We start from the raw sequence: 19,433 nt of genomic DNA, 5'->3' as shown, positions 1-19,433 counted from the left end.
ATTGTGTAAAGTTCTGGTCGTTCCATTGCAGGAAGGATATGCAGGCTTTGAGGAGAATACATAGGAGGTTTACAGAATGCTGCCTGGATTACAGGGTATTATTAATAAGGAGATCTGCTTATAAGGAGAGGTTGTGGTGGATTTTCTGGTGAATCGGGGGTTGAGGCAAGACCTGATAGATTGATATAGGAGGCATCGGGTAGACAGTCAGAACCTTTTTCCAAAGATGGAAATGTTAAAGACTAGAGGTTTAAGGTGAGAAGAGCAAAGTTTAAAGGAGAAGTGCAGGGCAAGTTTTTTTATAATACAGAGGTTGACGAATGCCCGGAACGTACTGCCAGGGGCGGTGGTGGAGGCAAATATGATAATAGAGTTTAAGAGACTTTTGGGTAGGCACGTGGATATGCAGAGCACGGAGGGATATGGATTAAAGTAATAAAAAGGAACTGCAGATGCTGATTTATACCAAATATTTAGTTTAGTTTGGTTTATTGTCACGTGTACCGAGATACAGTGAAAAGCTTTTGTTGTGTGCTAACCAGTCAGCAGAAAGACAATACATAATTCCAATCAAGCAATTTGCAGTGTATAGATACATGATAAAGGGAATGACGTGAATAACATTTAATGAAAGATAAAGCCAGTAAAGTCTGATCAAAGATAGTCCAAGAGTATCCAATGAGGTAGAAAGTAGTTTAGGACAGCTCTCTAGTTGTGGTAGGATGGTTCTGTTGCCTGATAACAGCTAGATAGACACAAGATGCTGGAGTAACTCTGCAGGGTCAGGCAGCATCTCTGGAGAACATGGATAGGTGAAGTTTCGGGTGGGGACCTTTCTTCAGACTGATTGTAGTGGGGAGTGTAGGGAAAAAAATGGAAGGATGTGGATATGTACAGGCAGAAGAATTGGGTGACATTTCCCATTCCTTCTCTCCAGAGATGCTGCCTGATCTGCTGAGTTACTCCAGCGTTTTGTGTCTATCTTTGGTGTAAACCAGCATCTGCCATTCCTTCCAACAGATAAGAGTTGATCTTGGCATCATGATCGGCACAGACATTCATAAATTATAGGAGCAGAATTCGGCTCATCAAGTCTACTCCCCCATTCAAACACGGCTGATCTATCTTTTCCTCTCAACCGCATTCTCCTGCCTTCTCCCCATATCCCCTGACACCTGTACTAATCAAGAGTCTATCTTTCTATGCCTCACAAATATCCACTGACTTGGCCTCCAGTCTTCTGTGGCAATGAATTCCACAGGTTCACCACCCTCTAACTGCAGAAAATCCTCCTCATCATCTCCTTCCTAAAGACATTGCAGGCCAAAAGGCCTGTTGCTGGTGCTGTCCATGCCTTACAACGAATGCAGAGCTGGAGACCCGGGTTCGATCCTGACTACAGATGCTGTCTGTACGGAGTTTGTACGTTCTCCCCGGGACCTGCGTGGGTTTTCTCTGACACTCCAAAGACGTACAGGTTTGTAGGTTAATTGGCTTGGTAAATGTAAAACAAAATGTCCCTAGTGGGTGTAGGATAGTGTTTGAAATTGTCCCTAGTGGGTATAGGATACTTCCAGTATTATCCCTGGTGTACTCTTCGGAAGTGATGACCACAAGATACAAGAAGCAGGAAAAAGGCCTCCACAGCCTTCTGTGGCAATGAATTCCACGGATTCACCACCCTCTGACTGAAGAAACTCCTCCTCCTCATCATCATTTCCTTCGTAAAGACATTGCGGGCCGAAAGGCCCTGCGGTTGTTATGACTACCTGGCGTTCATGGAACGACTCGGTCAACCTGCGAGAGGAGTGTAAAGTTGCAGCAACAAACGTCGCCTGAACACCAGCAGCCGCCATGACACTCGCTGCTGCCCCGCGTTGCCAGGGCAACGGGAGGGAGGGATCTAATCGGCCCCTCCCCCGGCGGCGGAACCAACACTGTGAGTTGTCGGTTGCGCCGTCAATCACAGGACAGACGTGATGAATGGTGAGGCGCGCCGTCAATCGCGCCGCGGCCGGCCAATGAGGGGAGGAGGGGGGAGAATGGGCGGGACTTACAGCGGTGTTTTGGGCCTCGCGGGAGCGCGGGAGGCGTTTGCTGCTCGATCCGGGCGCCAGTTGGCAGCCGTTGGTAACGGCAGCGCGGGGTCGGTGATGATAATGGCGGCGGCGGCGGCGACCACAACAACAACAACCACGACGAGCCCCCGAGGCGCGGTGCGGTGCGGAAAGTTTTAAACGCCCCGTGATCGCTGTCCACCACCGCACCCAACAGTTGTAAACAAACACTTTTTGGAAGTGGCGCCGTTGCGTTGGAAAGGAAAGTGCAAGTGATGAATCATGGCCTCGGTGAAGGTGGCGGTGCGGCTCAGACCGATGAACCTGAGGTAAAAGTCTGGCCCTGCCTGCCTGGCGAAGAAGCTGCAACTGTATGCATGACATTATAGCCCAACAGCGGCGGGTGGTGCAGTATCAACAAGACAAGACAAGGTCGGGGAGCGGCCCGCATGGCCAGCACTGCCACAAAACTTCACACTCTCCCCCACCAAGCAAGAGATAGATAGATTCTTGATCAGTACCGGTGTCAGGGGTTATGGGGAGAAGGCAGCCAGGAGAATGGTGTAGAGAAAGAAAGAAAGATACATCAGTCATGATTGAATGGCGGAGTAGACTTGATGAGCCGAATTGTATACACTGGAATTTAGACGGATGAGAGGAGATCTTATCGAAACATATACGATTATTAAGGGGTTGGACACGTTAGAGGCAGAAAACATGTTCCCAATGTTGGGGGAGTCCAGAACCAGGGGCCACAGTTTAAGAATAAGGGGTAGGCCATTTAGAACTGAAATGAGGAAAAACTTTTTCAGTCAGAGAGTTGTGAATCTGTGGAATTCTCTGCCTCAGAAGGCAGTGGATGCCAATTCTCGGAATGCATTCAAGAGAGAGCTAGATAGAGCTCTTAAGGATAGCGGAGTCAGGGGGTATGGGGAGAAGGCAGGAACAGGGTACTGATTGAGAATGATCAGCCATGATCACATTGAATGGCGGTGCTGGCTCGAAGGGCCGAATGGCCTCCTCCAGCACCTATTGTCTATTGGTCTAATTCTGCTCCTTTCCCTTATGACGAAACGTCAGCTATCCATGTTCTCCAGAGATGCTTTATGTCTTCTCCAGCACTTTGTGTCTTTTTAACTTGAATTTTCATGTTGCTTGCAGAAAACAGCAGAGAGGGAGAGATAGATCTATCTATCTATCTTTTTTTCTACTGCACAACCGCCAACAGCTGGGCTATCTCGTGCAGATTTCGCTGGCTGGTTCCAAAAGGGTTATTTAGATTTTTATGTGGGCACGTTTTGGTGAGATGTTCCATGTCCGAGTTGTCGAGCTGTGACTTGAAGAGTGACAAGGTTGGTGCACATATCTGGTGGTGTCAGGAAGGATGTTCCACTCTGGGATAGTCAGTCCATGGATATAGCGACTGTTTGCTCTAATTCTGGTATAAATGAAGCGTCCTGAGGACTGTCTTGTAAATTTCTAGGTATTGGATTGAATTAAGTGAGATATGTTACTGGGGATGATGCCATGAGTCCCTTTGTAGACTGTACATAAGCGGGCTTTGGTGCATCTTGACTCCAGCGACTCCCAGCCAAGGCGATTTAACGTATCGGAGACGCTTGACTGTCTTGAGTAGTCGTCACAAACAAACCGTGCTGCACGCCTCTGAACCGTGTCACAACCATGATTGAATGGCGGAGTAGACTCGATGGGCCGAATGGCCCAATTCTGCTCCAATCACTTCTGAACCAGACAGATAACTGAAAACAACCTGCCGATCCTACAGACAATTACAGATAATAATAGCAGTTAGGACGGATACAGAGTGGAGAGGCTGGGCAAGTTAGGACTTAGAAGTCCTGGTCTGTAGAAACATAGAAAATAGGTGCAGGAGTAGGCCATTCGGCCCTTCGAGCCTGCACCGCCATTCAATATGATCATGGGTGAAGAAATGTTTTCTCATCTCGGTCCTAAAAGACTTCCCCCTTATCCTTAAGCTGTGACCCCTGGTTCTGGACTTCCCCAACATCGGGAACAATCTTCCCGCATCTAGCCTCTCCAACCCCTTAAGAATTTTATATGTTTCAATAAGATCCCCCCTCAGTCTTCTAAATTCCAGCGAGTATAAGCCTAGTCTATCCAGTCTTTCTTCATATGAAAGTCCTGCCATCCCAGGGATCAATCTGGTGAACCTTCTCTGTACTCCCTCTAAGGCTAGAATGTCTTTCCTCAGATTAGGAGACCAAAACTGTACACAATACTCCAGGTGCGGTCTCACCAAGGCCCTGTACAACTGCAGCAGAACCTCCCTGCTCCTATACTCAAATCCTCTTGCTATGAATGCTAACATACTATTCGCTTTCTTCGCTGCCTGCTGCACCTGCACGCTTGCTTTCAATGACTGGTGCACCATGACACCTAGGTCATGTTGCATCTCCCTTTTTCCTAATTGGCCACCATTCAGGTAATACTCTGCTTTCCTGTTCTTGCCACCAAAGTGGATAACCTCACATTTATCCACATTATATTGCATCTGCCATGCATTTGCCCACTCTCCTAATCTATCCAAGTCACTCTGCAGCCTCCTAGCATCCTCCTCGCAGCTAACACTGCCACCCAGCTTCGTGTCATCCGCAAACTTAGAGATATTGCATTCAATTCCCTCGTCCAAATCATTAATATATATTGTAAATAACTGGGGTCCCAGTACTGAGCCTTGCGGTACCCCACTAGTCACTGCCTGCCATTCCGAAAAGGACCCGTTTATTCCTACTCTTTGCTTCCTGTCTGCCAACCAATTCTCTATCCACCTCAACACTGAACCCCCAATACCGTGTGCTTTAAGTTTGTACCCCAATTTCCTATGTGGGACCTTGTCGAAGGCCTTCTGAAAGTCCAAATATAACACATCGACTGGTTCTCCCTTATCCACTCTACTAGTTACATCCTCGAAAAATTCTATAAGATTCGTCAGGCATGATTTGCCTTTCATAAATCCATGCTGACTTTGTCCGATGATTTCACCACTTTCCAAATGTGATGCTATCACATCTTTAATAACTGACTCTAGCATTTTCCCCACTACCGATGTTAGGCTAACTGGTCTATAATTCCCCGTTTTCTCTCCCTCCTTTTTTAAAAAGCGGGTCAAGAAGGGTCTTGACCCGAAATGTCAACCATTCCTTCTCTCCAGCGATGCTGCCTGGCCCCGCTGAGTTACTCCAACATTTTTTGTCTATCTACAAGCTAGGACTCTATTCCTTGGAGTGCAAGAGGTTGCGGGGTGATATTACAGAGGTGTATAGAATCATGATGTGAATGCACTGAGCCGTTTACTCAGAGTAGGGGAATCAAGAATCAGAGGACATGGGTTTAAGGTGAGGGGGGTGGGATTTACCTGAGGGGCAACTTTTTCCACACAGAGGATGGTGGTTACATGGAATGAGTTGCCAGAGGAAGTAGTTGTGGCAGGTACAATGTTTGAAAGCCATTTGGACAGGTACAAGGATATGAAAGGTTTAGAGGAATATGGATGAAATGTGGGCAAATGGGACTAGCATTTGAGTTGGGTCTGTTTCTATGCTACGTGACTTCAGAGTTATAGTTAATGAGATGTTGGCTTGTCTTTTGCTTCATTTTTATTGCAGCTGTGATTTCTGCTGTTCAGGCATTGCTTGTTTATTGTCCGTCGTAATATATCCTTGCAAAAGTAGAACACATAGGTTGTTGCAAATCTATAATAAAATTAGAAAACATAGATACTCAGCAGCAACAATAGAAAGAGTATTACTATTTCAGAAATATCACTTTTCATCAGAACTTTTTATGAGCTTGTAATTTTTAGAAAATCTACTAACTTTTCTGTGAAGCGTATAGTAATGTACACCAGCACTTTGTGTCGTAATGTTTATACTTTGATGCTATGTTTAAAATCATTGCCTGCTCGTGCTTGTCCATCTGCCCTTTTTAGGTGCTCCTTAAAATGACAGCATTTGAGTACCTTTTAATGTCATGTCAACCAGGCTTCTGTGACTCTGAGGTGCAATCTTTTGTATGAGATATTATCCAGAGGCCTGTGTACCTTCTCGGTTGTTTATGAAAGATTCCACAGGTATTTCAAAGAAGAGCAGGAGAGTTATCATCAATATCCTGGCTAGCATTTCTTAAAATAATGATCGTCTGAAGAAATATCCAGAACCGCAGGGCTGAGTTACTACAGCACTTTGTTTTTTAGTGTCACTGAACATTTGCCATGTGCAAATTTAACTGTGACTACTAAACTTTAAAAGTATTTCCCTGCCTGTAATTTGCTTTGTAGCATACTTAAAAACATGCACAATGATCTATTTCTAAATTTAACATTTTTTGAGTAAATAGTATTGTAGGAGTATGATCAAATAAAATTTGACACCGGTAGCTTTTAATTTCATATATACCTTAACTAAATTTACCTTCTTTCACTTTTGTTCCAAAAAGAACATCTCCAGTCCTGGTTTAGGATGAGAGGGGATCTTATAGAAACATATAAAATTATAAAAGGACTGGATAAGCTAGTTGCAGGAAAAATGTTCCCAATATTGGGCGAGTCCAGAACCAGGGGCCACAGTCTTAGAATAAAGGGGAGGCCATTTAAAACTGAGATGAGAAAAAACTTTTTCACCCAGAGAGTTGTGAATTTGTGGAATTCTCTGCCACAGAGGGCAGTGGAAGCCAAATCACTGGATGGATTTAAGAGAGAGTTAGATAGAGCTCTAGGGGCTAGTGGAATCAAGGGATATGGGGAAAAGGCAGGCACGGGTTATTGATTAGGGACGATCAGCCATGATCACAATGAATGTGCACCTCTTTTATATGTTTCTATGTTTTAAAGGAAAGTAAAAGTAAATTTAGAACGGCACAACTGGTAGAGTTACTGCCTGACAGTGCCTGAGACCTGGGTTCAATCCTGACCTCGGGTGTTGTCATGTGTGGAGTTGTACACAATGTACTATGCCACTGTACCACCCCAAACGGTTTATGGAAAATAGAATGAGAAAGTTCTCCAAAAAATGCATCAATGTAGTTAATTGTGAAGATAAATAAAATGCAGCTGAGGGTTTCAGCAGTGATTGTACAAAGGCAGCGTTAAACAGTTTTACAGAGGTGGGAACAGGTGTCCCAAAGTTACACTTGTATAGAAGATAGAACACTAAGCTTGTCTGTATTCTGATTCAAGGGAAAAGGATATTTTGAGGTTGTAGCTATAATAAAGGGATATTGTAATGATGAAGTTTGGGTTGGGGATAGGAGATGATGGGATTTGGGAACCTTCCATTGTTAGCCTCCAGACATATATTCTGACTATTTGGAGAAGGTGATATTTGCAGCTAAAATGTGATTATGTGGCCATAGCTGCTATGAACCGGTCCTGCTGAGCCGGATGGCCACAACGCATAGATCAACTTGCACTTTACCCTGTCCAAAACTGTTACAACTGTTCGTTTCGTTGGGTTGCTGCTGTCTAAATTACCTAAATTAGTGCATCGTATGGGAGGCGCATTCCCAATCTCGTTGTACCCCTGGGTACAATGACAATAAAGATATATTGTATTGTATTGTATTGTATTATATTTTGTAATTGGTTACAAAACAAATATACTCTTATTTGCTACTAAAGTGATTGAAGCACAGCTTTACTGAAGTATAAATAAAATCTTTTGAATCTTGCTTATAAAATGCAGGCTATTATCTAAAATGAAATTTAAACTGAACATCTTTTAAAGTATTTTTAGGTTGTAGTATTTTTTATTGTTCTGTGGTTTGGGACATCTGCTTCCATTTCTCTGTACGTTTGTTGTTTGTGATTTCCAATGACTTGCAAAGTCAAATGCTAAATTTTATAACCCTGAGTGGACCATTAAATCTGGGACTGATTCTAGTTTCTATTTCATTTGTATCATTCTCATTCTGAGTAATACATATTTAGAACATATGCTTCCTTTTGGTTTTCCTTTTACTGATTCTTTTTGTCCTAAAGTGTTGTAACTAACCATAGACCTTCTTGTTACCAGTAACAGTTGGGTTATAGGAACTCTAGATTCTGCAGCTTTTGGATGTTCCTAACCCTCTCTTGGAAAATTACTTGGATGCTGGATGGAGTTTGCACAGAAATGGCACAGTTGATGGCTAGAGGCAACATAGAAACAGAATAGTACAACAGAGGAACAGGCCCTTCAGCCCACAATGTCTATGCTGATCATGATGCCAAGTCAAACTAATCCCATCTGTCTTCACCTGGTCTGTATCCGTCTATTTGCTGCCTGTTTGTTTGTCTAAATGCCTTTTAGGCATTGCTACCATATCTGTAGTACATTTCCATTGTAGTACATTCTGTGTGTGTGTGTGTGTGTGGTGGGGGGGGGAATCAGTTCACAAATATTAAAAACTTTTCCCTTCTTACCTTAAACCTATGTCCGTTATTTGATTTTTCACATTGGGCGAGAAAGACTCAGACTATCAACGGACCATCTCCAGTACCTCTGTCCCTTTCTTAATCTCTCTGGCTCCATAACAATCCATAAGGGGACAAACAATCAACTGACATTTACTGTAAGCCCAGCGAGTCCCACAGTAATCTTAACTACAACTCTTCTCACCTTGCCTCTGCAAAGATGCCATCACTTACTTTCAATATCTCTGCTGTTTCTGCTCACAAGATGAGGCTTTCCATTCTAGAACATCCAAGATGCCCTCTTTCATTAGTAAATGTGGTTTCCCTCCCCGATGACACAGATGGATCCCTCGCCTGTGTCTCCTCTCTTGTAATTCTGCTCTCGCTCCCCCTCCCCCCAGATGGAACAAGGATAGAGTTCCCTGGTCCTTTACTTTTTATCCCAAAATCCTCCACATCCAACACATAATTTTCTGACATTTCTGCTACATTCAACATTATCCCACCACCTTCCCATCCCCACCAATTTTCAACATTCTGCAGAGACCGCTCCCTCTGCAGCCCCTTGATTCATTAATCCCTTGGGTGCTGCCTGCATGTGGTATTTACACGTTCTCCCTGTAGACAGTGGATGTTCTCATTTGTTCCCACATCCCAAAGACATGCAAGTTGTTAAGTTAATTGATCACTGGAAATTACCCTTAGTGTGTTGGTGATTTGTAGAATCTGGAGGGAATTGATGAAAATGTAGGAGAATTAAAAAAGTTTAATGTAGGATTACTGCAAATATGTCGTTTATGGTCAGCACAGACTTGCTGAGCAGAAGGGCCTGTTTTCATGCGGTGTCTCTCTATAACTTGATTAAAGCCGAAGATTTCATCACAATGCTTTCATGTTATCTCGTGGAGAAATAACAACTTTAAAGTAATTTATTTTACTTTCGGTCACCAGTTCAAATCACATGGTTTGTTTCTGAGTTTGTTCCACAGTGCATCAGTGATATGGAATAAGTTATTAGATGAGGCAGAGAACAAACATTTATTGGACAATGCGATGGATATAATCAGTTTCCATAGAAACCAAAAAGTGGAGAGTGGGGTGGTTCTTTGAAATCCTGTACCAATGAACCTCAATTAAGCACAGGAGCATAAACTTAAATTCGTTCAACAGTGATAACAGATAACACATATTAGAATGTAAAGTGAGAAATCTGGAATACTGCACTAAATAAAATCATTCTTGGGTTCAATCAAAATTTTCAAAAGCCAGAATATTTTTGTATGGCATTGATATTGATCATTTTGGAACCAAGGCAGATGAATGCAGTTTAAAACACAGATCAGCCATGATCGGACTGAATGGCAGAACAAGCTTGTGGTTTTTAAAGCCCTATTCCTGTTTTTATCTAAATTAGTCTTTTTGTCATTTTCTTGCATTAGATTTACGTTTCGTTTAATGGTCCATTATCTAAAAGCTAGGAAAGGGATAAGGGTCTTCATGTGAATTAATAAACTAACTGAGGGGACCATAATGTCTGTTCAGTCCCCAGGTAATATGATGGATACTGTAGATTAAAAAAACTTACATTTGGCAGTTTCTCAGTAGAATAGTCTTTCATGCTCCACATGAAAGAACGATTTTGATTGAAGCCTAAAAAATACAATAGGGAGCCTGATTTTTTAAAATCTCTATTATCTGGGGAGTCCTACGAATTTTGCTCATCTTCAACCAGTACAAATCAATGTAAAATAATCTAGAAGATTTTTTCTTTAATGTATTCATTTTTGAGGGAACTGAGCCATGTCTAGCAATAGATTTTCAGTGGCAATCTCTCTGATGTTTTCAGTTGAAACTATATAAAAGTCTAGTATTTATTACACACTCATAATTGACCTCAAAGGTGGTGTTGTGATCCTTCAGGTGAAAGTACAGTTTGGGAGGGAGTTCCAGATTAGATTTCTTGATTGGTACGGGTGTCAGGGGCTATGGAGAGAAGGCAGGAGAATGGAGTTAGGAGGGAGAGATAGATCAGCCATGATTGAATGGTGGAGTAGACTTGATGGGCTGAATGGCCTAATTCAGCTGCTATCACATGACCTTATGAGGAGGACATGCAGGGGGTTATGTTTCCATGTGCAGGACACCTTTATCCTCCTTGGCAAGGATTGTGCTGGTGTTATCAGAGTTGTACAAACAAGCTACTGCATTGCTTTTTGTAGCCGACATAAATTACAGTCACTGTGCGCCGGTTATGAAGGAATGAATATTTAGGCTGGTGGAAATCAAATTAAGCAAGTTGCTTTGTGTTGGATAGTGTTGAGGTACTTGAATGGTACTGATTGTGAATGATCAGCCATGATCACATTGAATGGCGGTGCTGTCTCGAAGGGCTGAATGGCCTACTCCTACACCTATTGTCTATTGTCTAATGGTATTGGTTTAATATTCACACAGGCAAATGGAAATAATTTAATTTTGTTCTTGTTTTGTACTTTTTGGATAGTATCTCACTGGAGATAGTAAGTCACTCACTGGAGGATACCCAGTATCTGCCCTGCTCTTGTAGCTGCTGGTCCAGTTGAATATTTGGTCAATTGTGACCCCCCCAGTATTTACCAGACTAGGGAACAACGTCTAGCCCCTCTGTTATCAGGCTTCTGAATGGATCTTCCATAAGCTAGTGTTTAGGAAGGAACTGCAGAAGTTGGATAACACTGAAGATATACACACAATGCTGGAATAACTCAGCGGGACAGGCAGCATTTCTGGATAGAAGGCATGGGTAACGTTTCAGGTTGAGACCCCTCTTCAGACTGAGCAATGGGTGATGTTTGGGGCCAAGACCCTTCTTCAGACTGAGTGAGGATGGGTGACGCTTTGGATCGAGACCACCCTTCAGCTTGAAGAAGGGTCTCAACCTGAAACGTCACCCATTCCATCTATTCAGAGATGCTGCCTGTCCCACTGAGTTACTTCAGCATTTTGTGTCTACCCATAAGCTAGAGTCTGATTCATCTCTACCCCATTGTGGACATTGAAATATGTCTCTGGATCTGATGTTCCACAATGCTGAGAACTACATTCTGCACTCTATATCTTCCCCTTTGCTCTACCTTTTGTACTTGAGTTTGACTTGACTTGATTATATTTAAATACTAGACCAAATGGACCCGTTGGGCCCAAACCTCTTCTGCATTGGTGCAGCACCCTCTCCCCCCCCTTAACCCCCCCACTCTCCCCCCCCTCCATCCCCTTTATCCTCCCTCCCCCTTATCCTCCCTCCTCGCCCCCTCCCTCCGTAGGACAATAGACAATAGGTGCAGGAGTAGGCCATTCAGCCCTTCGAGCCAGCACCGCCATTCAATGCGATCATGGCTGATCACTCTCAATCAGTACCCCGTTCCTGCCTTCTCCCAATACCCCCTCACTCCGCTATCCTTAAAAGCTCTATCCAGCTCTCTCTTGAAAGCATCCAACGAACTGGCCTCCACTGCCTTCTGAGGCAGAGAATTCCACACCTTCACCACTCTCTGACTGAAAAATTTCTTCCTCATCTCCGTTCTAAATGGCCTACCCCTTATTCTTAAACTGTGGCCCCTTGTTCTGGACTCCCCCAACATTGGGAACATGTTTCCTGCCTCTAATGTGTCCAATCCCCTAATTATCTTATATGTTTCAATAAGATCCCCCCTCATCCTTCTAAATTCCAGTGTATTCAAGCCTAATTGCTCCAGCCTTTCAACATACGACAGTCCCGCCATTCCGGGAATTAACCTAGTGAACCTACGCTGCACGCCCTCAATAGCAAGAATATCCTTCCTCAAATTTGGAGACCAAAACTGCACACAGTACTCCAGGTGCGGTCTCACCAGGGCCCGGTACAACTGTAGAAGGACCTCTTTGCTCCTATACTCAACTCCTCTTGTTATGAAGGCCAACATTCCATTGGCTTTCTTCACTGCCTGCTGTACCTGCATGCTTCCTTTCAGTGACTGATGCACTAGGACACCCAGATCTCGTTGAACATCCCCTCTTCCTAACTTGACACCATTCAGATAATAATCTGCCTTTCTATTCTTACTTCCAAAGTGAATAACCTCACACTTATCTACATTAAACTGCATCGGCCATGTATCCGCCCACTCACACAACCTGTCCAAGTCACCCTGCAGCCTTATTGCATCTTCCTCACAATTCACACTACCCCCCAGCTTAGTATCATCTGCAAATTTGCTAATGGTACTTTTAATCCCTTCATCTAAGTCATTAATGTATATCGTAAATAGCTGGGGTCCCAGCACCGAACCTTGCGGTACCCCACTGGTCACTGCCTGCCATTCCGAAAGGGACCCATTTATCCCCACTCTTTGCTTTCTGTCTGTCAACCAATTTTCTATCCATGTCAGTACCCTACCCCCAATACCATGTGCTCTAATTTTGCCCACTAATCTCCTATGTGGGACCTTCACTTTGCTGAAAACATTCACTTTTAAATGTGAATAACTTAAAAAATATAACACCGATTTCAATGAAACGTCTTCCATTAGCACCAAAGGGACAATGGTGAGTAAGGTGGGCCTAAAATTGTTGCGCTATCGTGTACTGTTTTGGCTGTAGTTCAGGAACAAACAAACAAACGAGAGTTTTAGTATATAGATAGTATTATCAGCTCTGATTGGATTGCATGCAAAACAAAGGTTTTCATTGAACCTCAGTACACGTGTAAGGGTTAACATTGGGTAAGCAGCTATGTGGGTGCTATTGCAGGAGTGTAAAATGTTCCAGCTTGGTTATATTGCTGAGGCATCCTGTTTGTCAGCATGTAGCACGGTTTATGGCTGATCGCATCCTCTGATATCAGCAACCGTGTTCAAAGCTTTGATGTGTTAAGAAGAACATCTTGCCATATGGACTACCCTTTGTTCCCAAGAATGAAGAGGACACGTAGATCATGAGGGACACGGAGGGCCCGGAGGACACATAACGATTTGTAGGAAATTGTAAACTTGCCATATAAGGCAGCGATGGAAAAGTACTGGCACATGTATTATGGGTATAAAGTGTGTGTGTATGAGTTTTTGGAGAGAGGCTACACTAGCTGCCTGCTCTCTCCCACCTGGGTGAGTAAAATAAGAGGTTAAACAAACTCGGTTGTCTGACTGTTTCTGTTAATAGGTCACGAACTACAACACACGCAACAATAATAAACCTGAACCCATTGACGATGGGAGATTTGGCAATGGAAATGTGTTCAAATGTCAAAGATAGATGGCTCGTTTTGTTAGACTCTTTCTAGTTGATGAAGTAGAAACCTGCAACTCAAATTTTAGTTGCTTTGCAGTTTTGATGATCAACAACTTGAGTTTATTTATTCACAAAATGCTGGAGTAACTCAGCAGGTCAGGCAGCATCCCAGGAGAGAAGGAATGGGTGACACCTCGGGTCGAGACCCCTCCTCAGACTGATCAGACTCGGACTCGGGGGTCTCGACCCGAGGCGTCATCAGTCTGAGGAGGGGTCTTGACCCGAGGCGTCACCCATTCCTTCTCTCCTGGGATGCTGCCTGACCTGCTGAGTTACTCCAGCATTTTGTGAATAAATACATTCGATTTGTACCAGCATCTGCAGTTATTTTCTTACAACAACTTGAGTTTTATGAGCACAAGCTCTTGTAATGGAGTTGCAAAATAGCTTCAAATAACCCCTGTTGTTGTTTTTATTTTGTTCACTTCCTGATGCAAGGAACACATCCTCCATTGTCAGAGTGAGGCTAAATGCAAATCGGAGGAACAGCATCCCATATTTCGCTTGGGCAGCTTGCAGCTAACTAAGTGTAAATATTGATTTCTCTCACTTCAGGTAGCCCCGGCATTCCCCCTCTCTCTCTATCCCTCCCCCACCCAAGTCGCACTAGCTTCTCATTTTCACCCTACAAACAGCTTACAAAGGCCTGTTTCCTTTATCATCGTTACTTTTTTGCATATCTTTCATTCATTGTTCTTTATTTCTCCACATCACTGTCTATATCTCTCGTTTCCCTTATCCCTAACCAGTCTGAAGAAGGGTCTCGACCCGAAACGTCACCCATTGCTTCTCTCCAGAGATGCTGTCTGTTCTGCTGAGTTACTCCAGCTTTTTGTGTCTATCTTCGGTTTCAACCAGCATCTACTGTTCCTACTTACACATGTCAGACCTTCTTGTATATTGTAGAGACTTGTTTAATTGAAGCTATAAATTACTGGGAATTTGATATTGCTATTTAAGGATCCTCTGCACAGGGAACCAGTTTACACAACAGAGTGAATATTATTATGCTGTTTAAAACTTGTGTAGTTATGTTTTGGCGTATTAGACAATAGACACTAGACAATATTATTTTTTTGCTCCCAACAGCATCTGCACTGTCAATATGATGGTAAACATTCGTGATATATTATAACATACAGTGCCCTCCAAAATGTTTGGGACAAAGACCCATCATTTATTTATTTGCCTCTGTACTCCACAATTTGAGATTTGTAATATATAAAAAAATCACATGTGGTCAAAGTGCACATTGTCATATTTTAATAAAGGCCATTTTTATACATTTTGGTTTCACCATGTAGAAATTACAGCAGTGTTTATACATAGACCCCCATTTCAGGGCGCCATAATGTTTGGGACACAGCAATGTCATGCAAGTGAAAGTAGTCATGTTTAGTATTTTGTTGCATATCCTTTGCATGCAATGACTGCTTGAAGTCTGAGATTCATGGACATGGGTGTCTTCTCTGATGATGCTCTGCCAGGCCTGTATTGCAGCCCTCTTTAGCTTATGCTTGTTTTGGGGGCTAGTCCCCTTCAGTTTTCTCTTCAGCATGTAAATGGCATGCTCAATTGGGTTCAGATTGGGTGATTGACTTGGCCACTCAAGAATTAACCATTTTTTAGCTTTGAAAAACTCCTTTGTTGTTATATGTTTGGGATCATTGTCTTGCTGTAAAATGAACTGCCGGCCAATGAGTTTTGAGGAATTTGTTTGAACGTGAGCAGATAGGATGTGTCTCTACACTTCAGAATTCATTATGTTACTACCATCAGCAGTTGTATCATCAATGCAGATAAGTGAGCCAGTACCTTCAGCAGCCATACATGCCCAGGTCAAAACACCCCCACCACCGTGTTTCACAGATGAGGTGGTATGCTTTGGATCTTGGGCAGTTCCTTCTCTCCTCCATACTTTGCTCTTGCCAATACTCTGATATAAGTTAATCTTTGTCTCATCTGTCCACAGGACCTTTTTCCAGAACTGTGGTTGCTCTGTTAAGTACTTCTTGGCAAACTGTAACCTGGCCATCCTATTTTTGCGGCGAACCAGTGGTTTGCATCTTGCAGTGTAGCCTCTGTATTTCTGTTCATGGAGTCTTCTGCGGACAGTGGTCATTGACAAATCTACACCTGACTCCTGAAGAGTGTTTCTGATCTGTCGGATAGGTATTTGGGATTATTCTTTATTATAGAGAGAATTCTTCTGTCATCAGCTGTGGAGGTCTTCCTTGGTCTGCCAGTCCCTTTGTGATTAGTAAACTCACCAGTGCTCTCTTTCTTCTTAATGATGTTCCAAACAGTTGATTTTAGTAAGCCTAAGGTTTGGCTGCTGTCTCTAACAATTTTATTCTTGTTTCTCAGTCTCATAATGGCTTCTTTGACTTTCATTGGCATAACTTTGGTCCTCGTTGATAAACAGCAATAAAAGTTTCCATATGTGATTTTTTTTCTATTACAAATATCAAATTGTGGAGTACAGAGGCAAATAAATAAAGGATGGGTCTTTGTCCCAAACAATATGGAGGGCACTGTATCTTGTTGTGTTGGCTATTGTGCGGGGGGGGGGGGATTGCAGGGGTAGTGTTCCCATTTTTTTCCTTTGCAATTCTGTGATTTCTGAAGCAAAGAACTGGCAAAACACTCCCTTCTCGGTTGCAATATGAAATAGTGTATCATACTGTCTGTATGTATTAAAAAGGAAAGAAAATAATATTGTAGTGTTTTTTCTCATTCTCAAGAGTGAAAAAAGATTTTTCAATTCTGTGAAATTCTGAATGTATACATTACTTGTCTTGGAATTTATTTTGCACATTTCCTTTGCTTTTTCTTGCACTGAGCTCACATCTAACTCGATTTACCTCAATATAAGCTTGAGATGCTGCAAAACACAGCCATCAATGCTCTAACGCAAAGTGGTGTTGTAACTCAGTAGATCAGACAGCATCTTTGGAGGGAATGGATAAGTGCTGTTTTGGGTCGGCATCCTTCATATTCCTGTGTCTCCAATTCCTGGTGTCTATCTGTGCCCTAATTTGCACCAAGTCTAATCGCTTATCAATCTGATGTTTTCTGACTCACAGTTTGGTATACCTTAGCTATGATCTGCCCCTCTAACCTGTAACTAGTTCTGCCCCAATCAGACCATCTACATTTCTGACTGATTTTGTTCGGAACACAAAACCAGACCCCTCCGCAAATTGGAGGAACAGCATCTCATATTTCGCTTGGGTAGCTTACACTCCATTGATATGAATATTGATTTCTCTCGCTTCAGGTAGCCCTGGCATTCCCTCTCTCTCTATCCCTCATACACCCGTCGCACTAGCTTCTCATTTTCACCCAACAAACAGCTAACAATGGCCTTTCTTTTATCATCGTTACTTTTTTCCATATCTTTCATTCATTGTTCTTTATCTCTCCACATCACCCTCTATATCTCTTGTTTCCCTTATCCCTAACCAGTCTGAAGAAGGGTCTCAACCCGAAATGTCACCCATTCCTTCTCGCCAGAGATGCTGCCTGCCCTGCTGAGTTACTCCAGCTTTTTGTGTTTATCTTCAATAGAAGCAGGAGTTGGCCACTCATGTTTGTTCTGCCATTCAATGTGTTGTAGTGGCTGATCTCTCCCTCAGTGCCTCTTTCCTGCCATTCATCTCACTTGATTTGATGAATATCCCCAAAAATCTTTCTTGTCCTGCATATAATCTACAGCCTTCTAGCATAGAAAATTCCAACACATTATAACTCTCGGGTGAAGTAATCTCTTCTGATCTCAGTTCTGTGAAGACTGCATTTTGAATCTTCCAGACATCATCCCACTGCTTCCAGACATCATCCCTGCACTTTTCCTTTTGAGCTCTTTTAAAATTTTGTACATTCAGTAATGATAAGTTTGGCTTATCATTATTTTGATAAGCCAAAAGTGTATCTAGTCTGCCTAATCTCTCTTTTTATGACAAGCCACTTCATCTCCCAGGGGTCAATCTAGTGACCCTTCTTGAAGGCGGCAGATGCTGCAATCTTCAGCAATTCCAGAATGAAGAAAGATCCCACCCCACAACATTGTCTATTTCTCGCCACAGATGCTGCTTGCTCTGCTGATTTCCTCTAGCAGTTTGTGTTTGGGTGAAACATTTTGTTGTACTTCCTTTGGCTAGGATAGGAAGACCGCACCTCTTCAATATTCCAAGTCTGATCTCAACAGGAATCTCTATAACTGTGGTAAAACATCTTTACTTTTGCATGCAAATGATCTCACAATAAAAGCCACTGAACTATTTGCCTTCCTAATTGACTGCTGTATCTGTAGTGATTTGTGTAGAAAGACACCCAACTTCTTTTGAATGCTAACACCTTTCAATTCCTTACCACTTAAATAATCTGCTTTTCTATTTTTTTAAAATAAAATGGATGATTGCACATATTTTCCACTGCTATGGGCTCATCCGTTTACTTAAACTCCCTGGAGCACCTCTGCATCTTCCTCACAAACCACATTGGCAACAGAATTAGTATCATCAGCAAACCCACATTGCATTTGGTCCTCTCATCCAAATCTTTGATATAAGTCATGACTATCATATCATATCATATCATATATATACAGCCGGAAACAGGCCTTTTCGGCCCTCCAAGTCCGTGCCGCCCAGCGATCCCCGTACATTAACACTATCCTACACCCACTAGGGACAATTTTTACATTTTACCCAGCCAATTAACCTACATACCTGTACGTCTTTGGAGTGGGACTCAGCTCTGATCTCTATACCGTCCACTAGTCACAGACTCCCATTCAAAATGAACCCTTTGTTTCCTATTCTTTTCTGTCAACCAATCCTCAATCCATGACCAATCCATGTCTGTATATTACCTCCAACTCCATGCACTCAGTTTGTTTAATAACCTCCTATGTGGCAAAATATTAAGGATCCAAAAATACCATATCCACTAGTTCCCCTTTATTATAGCTACAACCTCAAAATAGTCTTTAACAGGTTTGTCGAGCATAATTTATAAAAGGGAAATGTCATAGTGACTACACTGAACTATTATTATTTTTTGGGTTTCCTGTTACCAGTTCCTTCATAATGGATTGCAGCACTTATGTCAGGCCAACCACTGTATACTTCCTTATTTTCTCTTCTTTTTTCTTAAATTAAACCAACTGCCAAAAAAAAGTTCCATAACTTAAAAGTGTGGTACCAGTATCATCAAGGGAAATGGGGTTTTCTTTCAAAAAGAATTTCACCTAATCATTTTTAAATGTTGGAATTGTGCGACGATTGAAAGGCTAATCACTTGAGTGAGGGAAATTTGCAAAACGATAGTACAAATCCCTGCTTCTATAAAGGGACAGACATTTATTGCTTTGGTAATTTGTTAGTTCTTCAGTGTTTTTTATTCTGCGTCAAACATAGTTCTATATTTTCAAATTCCAATGAATGCCAGGATTTTTATAGTTTAGGTTCTCGTACAATTTATACTATCATGAGCTCTTGCTATTGCTGGCGAACAAGGAAAATTATCAAAGGCATTTATGTATGCTACTGTTGAAAAGTAATCGAGCAAAACTCTCGTATTAAATTAGCATCACACACTGCATTATTATTTTTCTTCCGTATGCACTTGGTGTTTAA

The 19,433-nt window shown here is 42.4% G+C and overlaps 1 protein-coding gene across 1 annotated transcript in view; it reads left to right on the top strand.

The window, feature by feature from the left end:
• Window positions 1–2,140: 2,140 nt before the first annotated feature.
• The window catches only part of kif16ba (kinesin family member 16Ba), a 126,599-nt gene continuing 109,306 nt past the window's right edge, over window positions 2,141–19,433 (top strand). The window contains exon 1 of the mRNA XM_078405662.1: window positions 2,141–2,386. Within this exon, the coding sequence (XP_078261788.1) occupies window positions 2,340–2,386 (47 nt within the window). The 5' untranslated portion in view covers window positions 2,141–2,339. The remainder of the gene's footprint in view (window positions 2,387–19,433) is intronic.

This window comes from Rhinoraja longicauda, chromosome 9, assembly GCF_053455715.1.
Source record: "Rhinoraja longicauda isolate Sanriku21f chromosome 9, sRhiLon1.1, whole genome shotgun sequence".
Classification (NCBI taxonomy): domain Eukaryota; kingdom Metazoa; phylum Chordata; class Chondrichthyes; order Rajiformes; family Arhynchobatidae; genus Rhinoraja; species Rhinoraja longicauda.
This window is presented reverse-complemented; position numbering and strand designations above follow the sequence as displayed.